Genomic DNA, 20,231 nt, shown 5'->3' with positions numbered 1-20,231 from the left:
TCATTAAAATAAAGGGTAAAGATACCCTGCTAGCACAAATATACGTAGATGATATTATCTTTGGTGCTACTAATGAATCTATGTGCAAGGAATTTAGCAAACAGATGCAAACTGAGTTTGAGATGTCAATGATGGGAGAACTCAATTTCTTCCTTGGACTTCAAATCAAACAAGGTAAGAATGGCATCTTCATTAGTTAGACCAAGTTTCCAAAGAAATATTGAAGACATTTGATATGGAAGAATGTAAGCCCATATCCACCCCAATGGGTACTGACACTGTGCTTTGTGCTGATGAGAAAGGTAAGTCAGTAGACAGCAAGCTGTATCGAGGTATGATTGGCTCTCTACTTTATCTAACTGCTAGTAGGCCAGACATTCAGTACTCAGTATGTTACCGTGCAAGATATCAAGCTGACCCCAGGGAATCTCACTATATAGCTGTGAAAATTTTTTTTAGATATTTGCAGAGCTCAGTTAATGCAGGTTTATGGTATCCAAACACAAATGACTTCACACTTATTGGATACACTGACGCTGACTATGGACGAGACAAGCTGGAGCGTAAAAGCACCTTAGGAGGATGTCACTTCCTTGGAAGCTGTCTAGTGTCTTGGTTCAGTAAGAAGCAATCGTCAGTGGCCCTGTCAACAACTGAAGCTGAGTACATTGCTGCTGGAAGCTGTATGGGACAAGTCCTAGGATTAAGCAACAACTAGAGGATTATGGAGTGCAAACAAAAACAATCGAAGTCAAATGCGACAATAAGAGTGCCATTGACTTATCCAAAAATCCAATCCAACACAGCAGGATGAAGCACGTCAGCATTAGGCATCACTTCATCAGAAACCATGTACTCAAGGGTGAGATCAAGCTGACCTATGTTCCAACATATGAACAGCTTGCGGATATCTTCACGAAGCCCTTGACTCGTGAGCAATTTAACATACTAAGAGAAGCTATCAGTATGTCTAATCCTCTTCAATAAGTTTTCTGCGCTAAATGCTGAGTGATTATAATATGCCGAGTGATTATTGCTTGACACGTAACTATCGTATACTGAGCTAATATGAACGATATAAAATCACCTTATGCTGAGTAGACATACATACTGAGTGATTACTATGAGCTGAGTTACTAAGCATGCTAAAATCCCTTCTACGTAAAACTGAGCCCTCAGAACTTCAAAACGCTTAGTATTCTAGATACCGAGTGAAGCCACTTGCACAATTAATGCTAGCACGCGCATTAAGTAGCCACCTAGGATGACGTAAGTATAATAATTAGAGAACCATGCGCCGAATGTGTCATTAATGCCAGAGATAACTGTCGTTTGATCAACTCGAGGTGAAATCGCCATTCCGACCTATCAAATCAATTGAAAACGACTAAAAATAGTGGATGATTTCCCACTAACTTCTCTTTACACTTGAAATCTTTGGCATTCGATTTCTCTCTCTCAAATCCCAAATCCTCCAAACTCTCTCAAAAATCCTCAAGAAAACATGTCTGACGATTCCCAGAACCATTCCGACGAGCAATACGATGATAATTGCTTCGATGTAAATCCTCCGTCTCTTGCTGAGCAGGAATATAAAGAGACTTCGACAGAGTCTCAAGAACAAAATGATGGTCAACATGACCAAACTGCTTCCAAGGTCAGCACTCCTAGCAAAAAACCCCAAGCTGACCAACCAACTTCATCAAAGAAGAAGAAAGGGAAAAAGAACAAGCAACCCAAGGAAAGGGTATTCCTCCCAGTATACAAAAACGTAAAAACCTTAAGGTAGTCTGTTCCTGTTGGTTCTCTCAAGGCTTCGTAAAAGCTGAGAAACCCTTTTGCGAGTGGATTTCCAAGAATGGCTGGACCGAGCTCTTCTCTCTCCCTGGAACCACTTACCTGCAGTTGGTGAGGGAATCTTACGCAAATCTAAGGGTTGCCGACGATGATGTTGACCATTTAATCACCAAGGTCAAAAACATGGACATCACCATCACCCCATCCTATCTTGCGAAACTGCTGAAGTTAAAGGCAAAAGGATCAGAACTCAGGACCACGAATGACTATCTGCGCGTTGATTACCCTGTTGAGTTCTGTAAACCAAAGAACCACAAAGGAGAAATTGCCAGCACTTGCATGGGTCAGCCTCAGAAAATGGCCCACTATATCCTGACCAACTTTCTATTCCCCAAGGTCAACTCCTCCTCATCAGCTTCGAACTTTGAGCAGTGCTTCATCTGGCACATGCTAACCTACCAGCCGCTCAATATGCCCGTTTTTCTCATCGGAGCCTTCCAACACAGTACCGGGACACTCAGGATGGGTTCCCTTATCACAAAGATACTTCAGGATCACCAGGTGAGCTTAATCGAAGAAATTGAGATTTGGGGTACGGAAATCACTGCAGCAGTGCTGTTCGGTTTAACTTTCAACCAACCCATTAAGCCTAAGAAAGGAAAGGGGGCCCTGGTAGAAGAAGATCCCACTGAGGAAAATATGGAAGGGGATAATATGGTTGAAGAAGCACAGGCTGAGCTGACCAAGAAAGGGAAGAAAGTAATGAGTGAAAAAGAACTCGTTGAGCGCACTAGGCATGACAAAAAGAGGAAAGCTGACCAATCCTCAATCAAAGACATCAATACAGCTCCGAGGAATCTTAGGATTGTGTCTAGTGCGAAGAAAGCTACTGTTGAGCAAGCTCAAGGGGAACCTAAGTCAGCGGAGAAACATAAAAGGCAAGTTGAGCCTGAGGAAGAAAGTGAGGAAACCCCTGATCAGCCCCTAAAGAGGAAGAAAACCTCTGGGATGAAGCCGATAGAAGCTAACCCACTTGACTTTATGATTACAAAGGAATCACACTTCGTGCGGAGTCAAGAAATTGATCTAGAGAAGACTCCTTTTGGTCAGGAGGAAGAACAAGGCTACACTGAGGATCAGCCTCAAGCTGACATGATGGGTCTTGCTGAGCAAAGTAAGACGGTTGCTGCTGAGCAAGCTAAGAACCAAGCTGAGTCACCAGTGAAAGACAAGGTTGTGGAAGGCCTTGATACTGACCTTGGACTCAACTCCTCCTCTGAGTCCCTTGAGTCTATTCCTACTGATCCTTCTCCACCAACCAAAACTCTCAAGGACAGTGCAGAAAAGCGGTTCAAACGTAAGGCTCTAAAACCCAAGGTCCTAGACCTATTGAATGAATCTCCACTAAGGGACCCAATCATTGACCTCACTAAGCTTCAATTCCAATTCTTCGTAGACATTGTTGAACCTACTCCAGACCAAGTAAAGGAAAACAAGCCTCTATTTCTCGAGCTGAGGAACAAGCCGACCCCAAATTTCCTAAGGGTCCTATCTCTGCCGACACTTCTGCTCAACCTTCCACTGAGTAAGTGATCGAAGTCCCTGCTGCTCAACCCAACGAGCTAGCAAAGGAAACTCCTGCTCAAGACAGTTCTGAGTTGCCTAAACCTCCAAAATCTTCTCATTAGACTGAAACTGAGCAGGTCAATATCTCTGCTGATCAAATTCTTCCTACTCCCACAAAGCAGAAAGACAACCAGTCAGCACCTTCTGCTGACCTGAATAAAAGTCCAGTTGCTGACCACGCTGGCACCTTCGTTTCTGGACAGCACCAAACACCTCCTCCATCTGGTGCTACCAACATTCCGGCCCCTGAGCATAACATCGATGACTCCTACGCTTATCTAAATGCTTCTGAGTCTGGAAGGAAAATCATTAACTCAGCTCAAGCTCTACTTCAGGATATTCATCAAACTCACGCCGATACTGCTGGGTCTGTTCCTGCTGAGCCAACCCAAATATCCTCTGTCACTCAGCTTCTGACCGAACTTAAGGGTCTCAAAGAACTGATGAGTGTTATGACATCTTTTGTCTCTCAACAGCCCAAGCAAGAGTCCATAGTGAAGCTGGCTGAACTCCAGCTGATGATGGTAAATCATATGAACTCCATCCAAGGTCAACTCAATGCCTTATCAGCTGTGAACTCAACATATGCAACCTCTGCTGAGGTTAATCAACTCTTCTCCCAGCTGACCTCTGAGCTGACTGGAGCTCGTGACCTTATCTCCTCCTCCTCTCAGTGCTCCATCGAACAGATTGGTCAAGACATTCGCCTACTCAACCTGAGCAAAGAAGAAATGGACACTAACCAAGTGAAGACCAATGAGATTCTGCAATGCACGCAATCTATACTTACGCAAGTCCGGCATACAAATGCTCAACGTCAGACATACGACACTGCGCTGCTCAGGATTTATCATCAATCCTATGCCCGGATGATAGAATCAATTACCTGGATCGGGACATCTCAAGAGTATTTACTCAGTATGCTCAGTGCCAACATTAAAATCCTCGCTTCAAGTATGGCCGATGGCATGCAGGTCTTCCAAGGTCTAAGAGAGAGTACGAGTCAACTGCAACTGTACTCATCAAAACTGACTCGTGCTGTTCAACAGGGGACTTTCTATGCTCATTCTCCTCCATCTCGTGATGCTGGCAAAACGAGGGAGAAAGAACAAACAAAGCAAGCTGCTGGAACTCAGCAGAAAATGGGGGAGATATTTGAATAGCCAGCTGCCGGAACTCAGCAGAAGCCTGGTTCAACTTCTGCTAACCCGAGCAATCCAAGTCAACAACAAAGAACTGCCAAGGGCAAAGGCAAATCCAACCAAGTTCAAGTCAACATAAAGAGATAGATTAGAAATAGTCTTAGTTTATGACTTGTAACTTTATATCTGTCATGTTCTTTTGTGTTGAGCTGACTATCTATATATGCATCCTTTATACAAAACTGACTATGTTTATGTGATGCTTACTTGTGCTTATGCTGGCCTGTCATACTTAACTATTCATTGAACAACAAATTAAAACTTGTGAACATAAGGAATATACAAGTAAATAATACTCAGCATAAACTCTGATATCTATATTTGACACTGAGTAATAACTATATGTTCCAAAAATTGACCTACTCTTGAAAACTGACTTTAGGCTCATATGAATTAGATCTTGGAAGGTCTAGAATTGAACTAAGTCAGTAAAGGCATGTCTTAATTTCTCTTGATTAGATCTTAGAAGGTTTAGAGTTGGATTAAGTCTATAGATGCAACCCTTACGAGGGAGTAATTTCAGAAGAACAAGAAAGGTTAACAATCATGGGAAACCTCAATGTTGAGTTCCATAATTAAATACTTTTGCCAACATCAAAATGGGGGAATTTGTTGAAACACCTTTCCACATGATTTTGATTTGACAAAATTATTTAAGTTAATCCCATGATTAAGACAATTAAATTTAAGTGCTTTGATTTAATTGTACTAATGTGTTTGTTCAATGTTGAGTATATCAATAAATAAGAACAGAAATAAAAAAGTAAGACAGAACGAAGTCAGCATGAGCCACAAAAGCTGAGTAGAACACAACTCAGCATCATAGAAGAAAAGTTTTCTTCAGAACAAACGCTTGAAGACGAAGCTGACCGAAGACGCTGAGTAAGAATGTTACTCAGTCTCTAATAAAGATAAAGATCAAAGGCAACGTCTATTAAGTCAAGCTGAGTGTTCGTCAGGACAACACCAATGATCCGTTGACTAGAAGACAAAGGTCTGCACCAATTCAGAAGCCTCGGAATTACACCAAGAGACCTTTTCGAGACGCATGGATCACCTGGCATTTGGCAAGAAGATAAACCTGGCGCTAGAAGATGAAACCTGACGCAAGAAGACGAAACTGGCAAGCCTGTCGCCTGCTAAATTCAGACGATAGGATTAGCTTGTGATTCTGAACGCTGACCTATCAATGACGAAATAAGACCGTTTGAAATCAACGGATATGTCCGAATACAAATCATTGGAGCTTCAGAAATTGCTATAAAAGGACAAGTTCATCACTTGGATCCTTTGTCAAAAAACAAGAAAGCACAGACAGAAAAGAACATCTTCACAAGAGTGAAAATCCAAAAGAGAAGATGTCTAAATAGAAAAAGCAAGTTCTTACACCCAAATCCAATCTATGTGTAAAAGTCTAGAGTGAATTTGTATTCATCTAAAGTGTTCTTCGTCTAGAAAGAACAATTCTTGTATCAATTGTAAAGGTTGAGAGAGTGAAGCTGAGTACTCGATTTTAGTACTCAACGGTAGAGAAAATCTGAGTGTTCGGTTATAGCGCTTAGTAGGATTGAGTAGACGAATAGAGGACGGTACTCTTGCATACTCAATTGCTTTGTAAACGGTTTGTGCTCTACCTTTAAAGAGCTTAGTAGTGGATTGAAAAAGCCCGGAAGGATTCTGGGGACTGGACGTGGGCGGTGAGGCCGAACCAGGATAAGGCTGCTGAGTAATCTCTAACACTTCTCTTGATATATATGTATCTGTTGCTTACTTAAATTACTCAGTATATAATTTGTATAAGCCGATGCTGAGTAATCAAGCTGATCTTAAGTGTTATTTCCCAACTCACAAGTTACATTAGTTCCTAACCCCCTTTAGAATCGTTAACAAAAATATATATGGAGATGCAGGGTATCGAACCCTGTACCTCCCGCATGCAAAGCGAGCGATCTACCATTTGAGCTACATCCCCCGCTCATGTACTTGTGACTTCGGACACTTATTGACAATAATACATAATATATAATATAAGGATAAGGTATCAAAATAGGCCTAAGATTTTTTGGAAAATACCAATTTAGGCTCAATATTCAAAATAGCACCAATATAGGCTTAACGTGTACAACATAATATCAATTTAGGCTTAACGTTTATAATATAGCATCAATTTAGGCCCCACGTACAAAACAACACCAATATAGGCTTAACGTTTACAAAATAATACGAATTTAAGCTTAACGTTTACAAAATATATCAAATTTAAACTAAATGTCACGATTAAATTAACCATATTATACTTTTCCTATTAACTTTATATGTTATCTTTTTGTTTAGTTCTATTTTCTTAATTATTATAATATAATTAATTAGTATTCTTGTCCATTAGGATCTTATATTTGTTTTTCATCAACTATTCCATGACTTCTAAATTCCATGACTTGGTGTTCGAAATATTGTGGATATTCAATTACTTTTAGTTTGCATATATTACACGAGCCATGGAATTTAGGATTCTAAAGGGTGTTGTTAAACCCAGCCCCAATTTCCAACCTCTAGCCCCATGAAAGGATGAAAATACCCTTTGAGGCTTTGAGGTGGGAAATGGGGGAAAATACCTCTCCCGGCACGCGGGTGTGAGGTAATCACGCCTCACCACATGGTGAGGCGTGAGGTAATCACGCCTCACCACAGGGTGAGGCGTGAGGCTATCACATCCGCACCGATGTGATAGCCTCACGCCTCACCCTGTGGTGAGGCGTGATTACCTCACGCCCGCATGAATAAATCCAAAAAAATTTATTGATGATTGTGGTTAACTCGAATTATCCGTTTAGAAATAAAAATTACAGCATTTTAACTCGAATTACCCTTTAATAAATACATAAACATTAAAATAAAAATTAATAAATATAAAAGAGTACATATAATATCAAAAGTGTTAAAATGTAATAAAAGAGTACATATAATTACAGCATTTAGTTCGCCCGACGCTACGCGTCCATAAACTCATCCATCTCCCTCTTAATGAGTGGAGCATCCTCATCAGATCGGTGGGTAGCCGCTAGTTGGGTGACACGCCACAACCAGCTAACCTACTGAAAAAAAAAACACATATAAACTGATACTAAATAATAATATTAAATAATAATAAACTTACAATTCTCTGTTGGCACGAGCATACTGGACCGGTCCATCCTGTGGTGCATGAAGGAGATGAGGATGCGAATATCGCATATACCAGTCCATGTAAGCAGCATCACAAGCAGTGGGATCGTATCCAACTGGCCGGCATCTCCTCCGATCAATGCCCCGAGCTTATGGAAATCTCCGCCAGGTATCCTCAACTGTGACAGAGGAATGCGTGAGCCTGTACGATAAAGACCTTTATGGTCGTACTGCTTTATCAGGTTTAATACGCTCAGCTGGGATAGGCTGAGTGTATCCGATCTGTCGCAACGCTCGATCCGGCATATACGGCTCGACGATGTCTCTACACCGTATCCAACCAGCATATGACACTTGAAGCCGATCATCATCGGGGACAGGATCATAAGGCAACCACGTCACCTGAAAAAAAATAATACTCAATAATAAATAATAATATACTATAAATAATACTTAAATTAATTCTAAAATTTTATAAAATACCCCTGCTGCCGTCATACGGTCCAGCTGTCCGCGTATGGTATCTAGTCGGGCGGTCGTCTTGCCTGGTACCCCGACCTCCCATCTTAGTGCACGGACATGGTCAGCTGGGATCACGTGAGCTAGTCTATGCGGCCGGAACACCGGAAAATACTCATATATCCACGTCTGTAGTAGGGTCAAACATCCGCATATACCTCGGGTGACGCACCAGAAAACCATACCCACAAATCCCGGCATGCTGTTGATCTGTTGTAGCATGTCAGAAACGACCGAAGCTCTCCTCCCAACATCCGTGAGGCAACATGTCTTAGAAAACTAGGAATCACGGAACCATCAACGGGGCCACCATCCACCGGTCTACTAACAATCCAGCTCTCGTCCTCACTAGCTTTGGGACGTTTGCTGGTCCCTAAAAGTTAAAAAATTATACTAAATTTATAAAATTATACTAAAGTTATACTAAAATTATACTAAAACTACTAAATTATACTAAAATTATACTAAATTTATAAAAGTATACTAAACTATACTAAAGTTATAAAATTATACTAAAGTTATATTAAAATTATACTAAAACTATTAAATTATACTAAATTTATAAAATTATACTAAAGTTATACTAAAATTATACTAAATTTATAAAATTATACTAAACTATACTAAAGTTATAAAATTATATTAAAATTATACTAAAACTATTAAATTATACTAAAATTATAATAGAGTTATACTAAAATTATACTAAAACTATTAAATTATATTAAAGTTATACTAAAATTATACTAAAACTATTAAATTATACTAAAATTATACTAAATTTATAAAATTATACTAAATTATACTAAAGTTATAAAATTATACAAAAGTTATAAAATTATACTAAAAAATACCTGTACTCGCAAAGCGACCTCCTGTGCGCTGGGTCGGCTGTCTAACCAGGGTCGGCTGCTCATCGACATCCTCACCCTCGCGATCACGTGCAGCTGCACACTGTCGCAGTACCTGAGCTACCACATCCAAATAGTCCTCCACCGAATCGCTATCAGGCTCCCTGTCACCAAAATCCGTCGCCCCCTCTGATCCATGAATATCGGGCTGATCCACAATCGGCCCCCTCCGCACCTGCTCCGTCGCAGCCCCTTTCCGCCTACGACCAGATATATCAATACCACGCAATCTCGTATGCCGTGGTGTATCATCCTCGTCGTCCATATCTAGACAACGAGCAGATGACTGGATGGATTTCCCCCCTCCCCCTAGTAGGCCGCTCCGTTTACAAAAAATTATACTAAGTTAATCTAAAATTGTAACATATAAATTATAAATTACACTAAATTAATTTAAATGTAAATATAATTTAAAAAAAACACCCTCGGGCATATGAACATTACGTCCTAACCACTGATCGGGCGTATGAACATCACGTCCGACCTATGGTTTGGGCGTTTGAACATCACGCCCGACCTATAGTGCAGGCATGTGGCTATCACGCCCGCACCACTGGTCGGGCGTGATGTTCTTACGCCGGAACCACAGGCCGGGCGTGATGTTCATACGCCCGACTGTGATTCCGACGATTTTCAAAAAGATCCCACAGATCTCAAATTGAACCGTAAATCAATAAAATAAAACCGACAATCTTACTATTTTCGCTTTCCCTTTACGGCCTCTGTCACCATCCATGATTTGGTTTAAAAATTAGTCCGGATTTGATCGAAGAGTGTATAAGGTTTTTGAGAAGTTTTGTCTTTTTTCAATTTGTATGGAAAGGATAGTTCGGTTAATTTCCGAGACCAGAGGTAGGAATTTGTGGCTAGCTATAGTAATTCACATTCTAAATTGGTAGTTCCCTAACAAAAAAAACCTTAGGCCTTATCCCGCAAAATTATCATTCTCGAATTCGCTGGTCTCTCTTCTTTATGCTTTCCCGCCATGGAAGTCGACGCGGAGCACAATGTCCAGAGAAAACAATCCAACTATCGTTGCTTGGTAATAAATCTCCCATTCTCTTATGCTCCTTCTTATTTTTCCTAATTTAGTTTTCGTCAATGTTTCAGTTCATATCGTTGTGTCTTGCATTATTTCAAATAAATTCATATGAACTTTTGTGTGCAATTTCGAGTTTCCGACTGATTTAATTACCAAAAAAATAGGATGAAGTGTTTGAGAGGCATAATGAAACATACAGAGGCCAGCAATACAGTCAGATATACTTTGCTCGTCTTCACACGATGAGAAATCTGCTCTATTCTCTAGTTCCTAATTGGAAATCCCAATTGCCAGGTACAGCTCTTCCTTTATTTTTTGAACAAGGAAGTATTTCTTTAGTTCATTTTTCTTGAACTAAGTAAATGTTATTTCTTTGTTGGACTCAGTATGCTGCTTATTTGATTGGTTTTGGCTTTAGAGTAATTATGTTTTTCTCAGCTCTATATTAGGGTTTCTTTTGTTTGGAGTTTTTATTTATCAAAGTAATAGGGGTTTCCATTATAATTCTTTTCAGCTGGTGTTCTGCCATTCTGTTGATGGCTAGGTATCTTTAAGGTTTTTGCACAGTATATAAGTTTTATGGTTTTGGCATATATACTGTAATGGAAAAAAATTATATCAAGAAATATTACAGGCTAACAGTAAAAAAAAAAAAAAAGGGCGGCCCGGTCGCACTACGCGTCCCCGCTGAGCGAGGGTCCGGGGAGGGGTCCCACCACAAGGGTGTACTGGGGGCAAGCCTTCCCCTGCCAATTTATTTGGCAAGAGGCCGCTCCTAAGACTCGAACCCGTGACCTCTTGGTCACACAACAACAACGTTTACCCTAAATATTACTGCCGAAAAAAGGATTAAGTGACTAAGGATTTCAAAGTCCAGTACAAAAGAATGCCAAAATATGCACTCAGTATCTTATAAAAATTAGGATTGCTGCAGCTTATATAAAGGTCTTGTGCCTCAACAGATACTCTCCTAAATTCATTATCTCAACACAGAGCACAACCAAGTTGTTCTCTTAAAACAAATTACTAAATTTAAGCAGCAGAGAGTCCCTCAATGGACCAACAATGTCTTCCTTGTTTTGCAAACTCAGACGGAATCGAAGTACAAATACGTATTTTATGGTATATAAATCAAAGTCTAATGTCTTTATAACATGTTTAAATTGTAAAGTTCATTAAATTCTAAATTGTACAAAAGCATGAATTCGTATAAATAAAATGGATTTTCACCATCAGAAAATCTGGAAATTTCATTTTTATTCTAGTATGGTTAATGGTGTTTGTATTAATGCCTAAAAGAGGAAATAATTGGTTGAAAGAGGAACAGTGGTGGCAGCAGCACAAGTCAAAACCTCACCACCTGCTATAACTGTGTATGTTTCTGGATCAACTTTGATATCTGGAAGAGCATCATTCAACTTCATGTCCAGTTTGTTTAGTCTCCTAATGTTGATCAAAGCTTCTATTCTTTTGTCGAGTCCATACTCGGCCTTTATTCCATTATCTGCAGCTGCCTGTTTGCAATAAAACAATGCGCTAAGATTAGACCCGTTCACAGATCCGAGATCCACTTGAGCTCGTCATATGAAGTTCGAATTTGAACAATGTTTTTATGTTGTCAATCTGGCTCCAGACTGAACACACGCATATATATATGGTAGTTTAGCATCCAATTTTTGGATTTGAGTCGAAAACCCCCCTCATCAAAGGGGTATAAAGTTCTCTCAACAACTGTTTTTGCCTAACAAAGACTCGAACATGACGTGATGCTTTGCTACTCAAAAGGAGCTCCTAACAGCTCTAACCAATAACTTGTTGGTATTTTACATTATTAGGTATGGCTCTGTTGTGAAGGTTAGCATTTGAGTTTGCACAGGTTAGCTGATAGTTTGAATTTTGTAGTTTCTATATTAGTATACATAAACTTTGTAAATTGCTAGGGTGTTGCTCGTTCAGCTGATTCTTTTTTCCTCTGCAATAATCAAGTCTTAAGCTGTCAAGCAAGTTAGAGATTTGTTACACTTTTCCATGGTTATTTCGTTTTTGGGGGCGTCATGTTGGGAGTTCAGACAACAATTTGGTTGTCTCTTTTTTCTTTTTCTTTTTCAAAATTGTTTGATGTATTATTTTTATTGTGCTGACAAGTGTAGATTTTTTTTTCATGGCAATTTATCAATAGAAGATGTAGAACTGGACTAGGTGGTAATTAGCGAGTTGACATTTTATGCTGTAATTTTGAGATAATGTACCAGCCTATTTTCATGTTGTAGTTTGTACAGTTCTGGGACTGGAAGAAGGGAAGGAATGCATCATTGTCGGAACACTGTATAAGCACATGAAACTGAAACCCTGCATTCTTGATGAGTACTCTAAGGAGGTACTTTTGTCGCAAATGATAACTAGTTTTATGTCATGACTCTTGTTTCCTTGATCAGAAATTGGAAGAATTCTAGATTGTAAGGGTGTTTCAATTTTTGTTACTTGTAAAGAGATCTGCAGTGCCGCTGGTCAAGCCTCATAATTTTATGCACCCAGATGATCATTTGGTTTTAGAAGATGAAAGTGGAAGAGTTAAGCTGGGGGGAAAAAAGCTTTCACCTTCAGTATATGTCACAGGTAACTTCTACAAAAAGTAATAAACTTTTCTAGGAAGGATTACATATAGGGTTAATAACAGACAGTAACTGCTATTGTTAGAAATGACTCAAGTCTGGTTGACTATTGTGTTTCACATTGTTTGGGTCTTAGGAGAGTTCTTTGGCGATGGTGACCAACTTTGATAAAGTTATAAAGTCTAGATCTTGCATATTGTAGCGAATTAGACAAAAGTCTTGTAGTAATTAACCAATTTGTTTGAGTTTTATCAGCATCCGTTCCAACTTCCTCTGTCTTGAAGAGTAGGTTTTTTTTAATTAAATATTTGTTGTTATTCGAAGATTTTCTCATTGTATCATCTTTTCTGAGACGATCATTTTGTTTATACTAAAGGCATTATGCAGTCATGCCTCTATACGTGGATTCATAAAATGACAGCATTATTCTTTCCCACTCATCCATTTTTTTGTAGCATTTAATTATATATCTACGGATTGGAGTTAGGCAGAAAATAGTTCACATGCTTTTTGTTATCTTTAAGATGGAATACATCTTTTTAAATCAAATCATCTTTATATTTTCTGCTCGAAGCATGTGTTACCTTAACACTTTTCACTTGGCAGGCAATATTGTTGCTTTGCATGGAAAGGAAACTGGTGCTGGCGACTTCTTGGTTCTAGACGTTCTTGAAGCGGGTTTGCCACCACAGATAGAGCGCCCAATTGAGTCAAGTATGGCATTTTTATTTAGCATTCTTTGCTCATCATATTTCCATGTTGATGTAAACTATCGGGCTGTTTGTTAGAAGGGATATAGGAGATGGGATAGGGATAAAAAACACGAGATAAGTTATCTCGTGTTTGTCTGGGAGATAGAAGAGTGAGACAGAGGAGGGATAAGCCTCTTATCCCTCAAATCCTATACCCAGGAGGGGGGTGGTATAAGGAGGTGGGATAAGCTCCTGCGATTTTAATAGGATGGAAAAGTCCATCTTATCCCTCAAATTAATGTTATGTAGTTTAAATAAGGTTAAAATAGTAAAATGTATTATTTTATCCCTATCCTTATCCCATGTACCAAACATTGAATAATAATTCTCGACTATTATATTTTTATCCTTATCCCAATCATTTATCATTGTCCCTATCCCAACCTTTATTCTTATCCCTATACCAATAGAATACTAAACGCCCCGTATATGTCATTTGTTCCTGTACTGTGAAAACTCGTGGTTGCGTATGTGCATTTTTGCAAGAATCTAGTCTATCTGTGCTGCTTTTGGAATTAAACCACTGTGCAAACCGGATGTTATATTTATAGAAAAAAGAAGTATTATGAAAATTCTCTGAAGCTTACACTAGATTGGCTTGAACCATGTGATAAGAAACATATTTGGATCTAGATCTGTATGCCTTGGGAGGTCATTATGTCAAGTTAATATATTGAAATTTTCAGTTTTTTGTTTGAAATTCATACTCCGGTCTTTTTATGTCTTTTTAGGATTATTAAGTTGTTCTTTTTTATATGATGTTTTGTATTACCAATTCAATTTTAACAATTTTAACTCAAATTTGCTCTTATTTATGGTAAGAGAGAGGTTGGGTATTAATGCAAATAATTCTAATTAAGCCATACTATTTAAGAAGAATTTTTTGCATAGAAAGTAGAGTTTTGGGAGAGAAGTATTAAGTATTAGTCATTTTAAGAGTCTCATTACTATTTTATTGGTCATGGTAAAAAACCTTAAACGACATATTTCTTTTTGGAGGGAGCACTTGATAGATATTTACTTGGAAGGTCAATTACCATTCTTACACTAGACATTTAAACTTACTCATTAACATCTGGAATCGCATCTCAAATTCTAATATAGTTTTTTCTTTTTTCATGTTGTATTTCTACGTTTTATACACATTGCCTTGAAGTATTAAACTGCAACTGTGCACAGGAGAGGATAAATATGTTGTTTTTGTTTCTGGACTGAGCGTTGGGAGCAAAGCTTCTAACCCCCTCCAGTTTCAGCTTCTTGTGGATCATATAACAGGACATCTAGGTGATGAAAAGGTTTGTGCTGCTTTTTACATCCAACTTATGCTACAGTCCATCTTATCGCTTGTATTTTCCCAGCTTATTTGATTCTACTCTGAGCAGGAGCAAGGCATTGCTGCAGAGATTGTTCATGTTGTGATTGCAGGGAATTCAGTTGAAATTCCTCGTGGACCTCTAAATGGACAGGTGGCAATTCTTTGTTTCCTTTCTCATTTTAGCCAATGTTAACTCTAGATGATCTTATTTCCATGCCATTTTATGATATCCTATGTTATTGGGATCTCAAATTCTTTTGGTTAGAAAATGTGTACTTATTGTTTATCATTTCATTTTTCAATGTAAATTGGGTGTTCTGTGTAGTGCTAGGGAGAACTATCAATTCCTTTGTGGATTCTGAATTACCATTGCAGCCTTTGTAGTTTCTCTTATTATTTATTAGTGAACTAAACTAAGATGCTGGAAGGATGATTTAGATCAAATTCTCTTGGGGTGTCTAGCTTGCTCGGCTAGGTTTCAAAAACCGGAGTTGTTCTAATTCTTTCTGCATTATTTTTTTTGGATCCCATCCTCTATCACCTAGACATGTCAACAATTTATCCCTTGATGATTACTTTTGCAGAATATGGCTTCAAAAGATCAATCAAGACTATCTGAGCCTCTCAAAGAGCTAGATATATTTTTGTCTCAGGTTGCATTCTTTATTTACTCAATGAATTAAAATTGGCCTTTTGTTCTGATTTTTCTTTTCTCATCTGACTGACCTTATCTTGGTCAGCTGCTCACTGTTTTTGTTTAGATTGCTGCAGGCGTGTCTTTGGGTATAATGCCTGGAGCCAATGACCCAGCAAATTTTGCCTTACCTCAGCAGGTTACTTTACAATAGCAAATATACTATCAGATTTTCTTTTTACCTTTTGTTAAATTCCCCTCTCTTGCAGCCTCTGCACAGATGCCTTTTTGCTGGATCAGCTGTGTATAACACTTTTAGGTCCTGTACTAATCCTCATTGTTTTGAGCTTGATAACATCAGGTAAAATTGCAGCATTCCATTTATTGATGCATTTTTTATGAGTTTTTGAGATCCGTAAAACATCAACCTGTAGAGCAATTTTGTTGCAGATTTCTTGGAACGTCAGGTCAGAATATTGATGATCTGGACAAGTATTCAGAGGCAAATGATAGGCTTGAGTTTATGGAAAGGACATTAAAGTGGAGGCATCTGGCACCAACAGCACCCAATACACTTGGTGGGTCATATATGGTCAGCTACACACACACACATATACATATACATATATATACACTTTGTAAATCAGGATCTCTTTTAATTAAATTTTACATACTACATGAGCGGATCTTCAATAGTTCACCACTAATGTGTTTCAGGGTGTTATCCTTTCACTGATAAAGATCCTTTCCTCATTGAGAGCTGTCCTCATGTATATTTTGTTGGTAATCAGGATAAATATGGAACTCGCCTGTTAAATGGTATGGGCTTCTTGTTAACTGACAAATATTAAATGAACTATTTCCATACTAGTTTTGGTTTTTAAATACAAATTCTTTACTAGTTAAAGGGTAACAAGCAGCTGTTTGTTTCTCTCAAATAAAAGATAGACTAATGTTCATCTGAAAGTGCAGGTTCAGAAGGCCAACTGGTGAGACTCATTTCCATTCCAAAATTCGCAGAAACTGGAGTGGCAGTCGTGGTAAAATTCTATACCTGGTGATGCTGAAATATATTCACGGGATAAACTGACCCTGAAATCAAAATAGATATAACGTTTATTGCTTGCTTCTGCTATGCATGTCTTGCATAATTGTGTTGGGAAGAATAGGGGGTGATACATCAGTTTATATCTTACTTCAACAAATCAACAATGTGATTGTCCCTGTATGATATGATAATGATATGTAAATAAAAAGAAACAAAAGAAAATTGCATGTTAAAGGGGAGAAGGTACTTAAGTATGTTTTAGAGAAAATAATCTTTCACTGTCAGTGTGATGTTGTTTTGGTTTCTTATAAAAGCAAATGCATAAGCCATGGGGAGTGAAATTAGGAATATATAGTTGTTGTTGCTTTTCTTGTATTCTGCTTTTTGAAAATTATGCAACTAATCCCTTTAGATAAAACATCAATGTCAGCCATTTTTGCTTTAGGTTATGCCCTTGTCTTACTACGTAACAACACCTAACTTAGATTCAATTCCCTATTAGTAAAACCAAAGTAATAAAGCTGGTGGAATATACGTTTTCAAGTGGGACTGAGAATAGGACTTCTTTTCTGTTAATTATTATTTTGATCTTATTCACGAATTAAGAGGTAATTTTATTTTCATCTTAATTTGCAGCTTAACATGAGAAATCTTGAATGCCATACTCTCAGTTTTGGAACTGAGATCGACTCATAATGCGATATGGTACAATATTTATACTACATTTGCCATTAATTAGATTGGTATTGGCCGATTTATCTGAACAATGACTGCTGATTCAGAAAAAAGAATGCTGTACACTTTGACAAAGGCAACATAAATTGAGTACCCCAATTAAAATATTGATTTTGATCGTATTGGATCTTTGCCGTCGCTACAGTGATTGTATGCTGGAATTTTGTAGGTACATGGTGGAACCTGCCTGCCCTGTCTGGGTCTTTTCTAGCTCACATTGTTATATGGACATAATTTTGATAAGATATGCTGACCTGCCAATATAGGGGTACTAAATGAAGTATCTTATGAAACACTGCGAAAGGTCCATAGAGGATTTAATGTTGTATTTTAATCTTAATGATTTGCATAGATAATGTAGAATTTGATTTCAACTTTTTAACTTAAAAGAATAACACCAAGAATCCATTAATGATTCTCATCCTAACTTTTTTTTTCCATTTTAGTGTCAGAACTCAGAAGTCATTTCATAAGCAAATCAAATGATGTAATGTTCTTAACTGAGTTTGATGTGCATAATTTAACTGTATGTATTCAATGTTAGCATTTTGATGGTTGATTCGAAGTGTTAAATTAGCAGATTAAGGTTTTAATCAACAATTAAAAAGCATACAACCTATGAGACAAATTTGGCATATAGTTGAAGATTTAGAAAAAAGTTAGAATATAAGTAGAGGCAACGCTTGAGCTTGTTTTTTAGTAGGCATTAGCATATAATCCTTTATTGGCAGTGGATATTGACAGGGTGAGCATCGGTTCGGTTAGTATCAGTTAACCGAGCTGAAATAAGTTATATTTTAGGTTATAGCCTTATTCAGAAAATGCAGAAAAGACCAAAATACCCCAAAGTGGGAAAATGCTAAAACACTAAGAACAAAAACTAACACTCCCCCCTTAAGCCTAAACACTAGGCAATTGAACTAATCCCATTTGAACCAAAGCATCAAACATTTGTGAAGCAGATAGAGATTTTGTGAATAGATCTGCTAGTTGACATTCTGAAGAAACATAAATAGTGCAAAGGAATCCATTATCTACATGTTCTTGGATGACATGTACATCGATGTCAAAATGTTTGGTTCTGTCATGATCAATAGGGTCTTTAGCTATCCGAATAGCTGATGTGTTATCACAAAATAGCTTCACCGGATAAGTAATGTCAATTCTGAAGTCAGTCAACAAATATGAGAGCCATTTCAATTCGCATGCTGTGGTTGACATACTTCTATATTCAGCTTCTGCTGAGGACTTGCTAACTGTATGCTGTTTCTTGGCCTCCCAAGAAATCAAAGACTTACCCAAAAACACACAAAACCCCGTGACAGACCTCCGAGATTTTCTACAAGTACCCCAGTCAGCACCACAATATGCTGTCAGGGTGAAAACAGAGTTAGCTGAATAGAAAAGTCCAAGATGCAGAGTTCCTTTCAGATATCTCAGAACATGAATTGCTGCCTGTAGATGATGATTACAAGGTGCTTGCATATATTGAGATAGCTGTTGAGTGGCGAATGTAAGATCTGGCCTTGTAAAATTCAAGTACAGCAGTCTACCAACCAGCCTTCTATATTTGGAAAGATCAGGCAAAGGAGTGCCTGAATCAGTGAGGATAATGCTATGTGATAAAGGACTAGAAGCAGGCTGCATTTCCATAACTCCGGCATCAAGAAGAATATCCTTTGAATACTTGGTCTGGCTTAAAGTAAGACCAGCATGATCCCTTGCCAATTCGATACCCAAGAAGTATTTTACATTGCTTAGATCCTTAATGGTGAACTTGTTATGGAGAAAAGCCTTGATATCATTGATAAGCTGCAAACTAGTTCCTGTGAGCAGAATATCATCCACATATACCACAAGAATGGTGAATGAAGAATCTGTGATGTGTAAGAAAAGACAATGATCATGTGTGGATCTGTGAAAACCAAAAGTGAGTAGAATGCTGGTTAACTCTTTATTCCACTGCCTCCCAGCTTGTTTCAGCCCATAAAGTGACTTGACAAGCTTACACACTTGCCCAGACACTGCTTTATTATAACCTTGTGGAGGCTGCATATAAAGATCTTCTTCGATGAACCCATGTAGATAAGCGTTGTTCACATCCAATTGATGAATTGGCCATTGTTTACTGGTAACTATAGCAAGCACAAGTCTTACCGTCACTATTTTTGCTACAGGGCTAAAAGAATCAAAATAATCTTCTCCATACAATTGGCTATAGCCCTTGGCCACAAGCCGTGCTTTGAACCTCTCTACTTCTCCATTAGGCTTATACTTAATTTTAAAAATCCATCTGCTAGCAATGGCCTTTTTTGAAGGAGGAAGAGTAGTTAGGACCCAAGCACCATTATCTTCAAGAGCTGATAATTCTTTATGCATAGCTTCAACCCATAGGGGATTAGTTTTAGCCTCATCATAATTTTTGGGTTCTTTAAGTTGATATAAATTGATCAAAAAAGCCATGTGAGGTACATTATAGGAAGGAAGAGGTGAGAAATGTGGATAAGAGGAGGACTGAAGATTAACATTAGAAACGAAATCATTTAGCCAAACTGGCTTCCTGTGTTGCCTTAGCGGTCTTTGACGATCAGATATAGGAGAAGTAGGTTCTGTAATGGCAGGATTAGGAGAAGAAAGAATTGAATCATCAGTAGGGATATACTGTGAGGGAATTGGAGATTGTTGTGGTAGTGGTGGTGGAACAGATATATAATCAAGTAAGATGGGATCATCAATGGGACAAGGAAGAGGAACTTCAGAAGAGGTTTTGAGAATAGAATAGGAGAATATTTGTTCATAAAACATGACATCCCTAGACACTATGAGTTTTTCTTGAGTAAGATCCCATATTTTATATCCCTTTTGATTCACTG

At 38.2% G+C, this 20,231-nt stretch overlaps 1 protein-coding gene across 1 annotated transcript; it reads left to right on the top strand.

Annotated features, from left to right (window-relative positions):
• Nucleotides 1–10,106: 10,106 nt before the first annotated feature.
• LOC136209697 (DNA polymerase delta small subunit) lies at nt 10,107–17,915 on the top strand. The gene is made up of 15 exons (XM_066001260.1): nt 10,107–10,262; nt 10,427–10,556; nt 12,533–12,639; nt 12,752–12,878; nt 13,481–13,588; nt 14,806–14,921; nt 15,009–15,092; nt 15,526–15,594; nt 15,703–15,774; nt 15,845–15,936; nt 16,026–16,153; nt 16,293–16,394; nt 16,548–16,615; nt 17,260–17,328; nt 17,528–17,915. The coding sequence occupies exons 1-14, from the start codon at nt 10,206–10,208 to the stop codon at nt 17,317–17,319; spliced, it is 1,320 nt and encodes a 439-aa protein (XP_065857332.1). The 5' UTR covers nt 10,107–10,205; the 3' UTR covers nt 17,320–17,328; nt 17,528–17,915.
• The last annotated feature ends 2,316 nt before the right edge of the window (nt 17,916–20,231 follow it).

This window comes from Euphorbia lathyris, chromosome 10, assembly GCF_963576675.1.
Source record: "Euphorbia lathyris chromosome 10, ddEupLath1.1, whole genome shotgun sequence".
NCBI lineage: Eukaryota > Viridiplantae > Streptophyta > Magnoliopsida > Malpighiales > Euphorbiaceae > Euphorbia > Euphorbia lathyris.
This window is presented reverse-complemented; position numbering and strand designations above follow the sequence as displayed.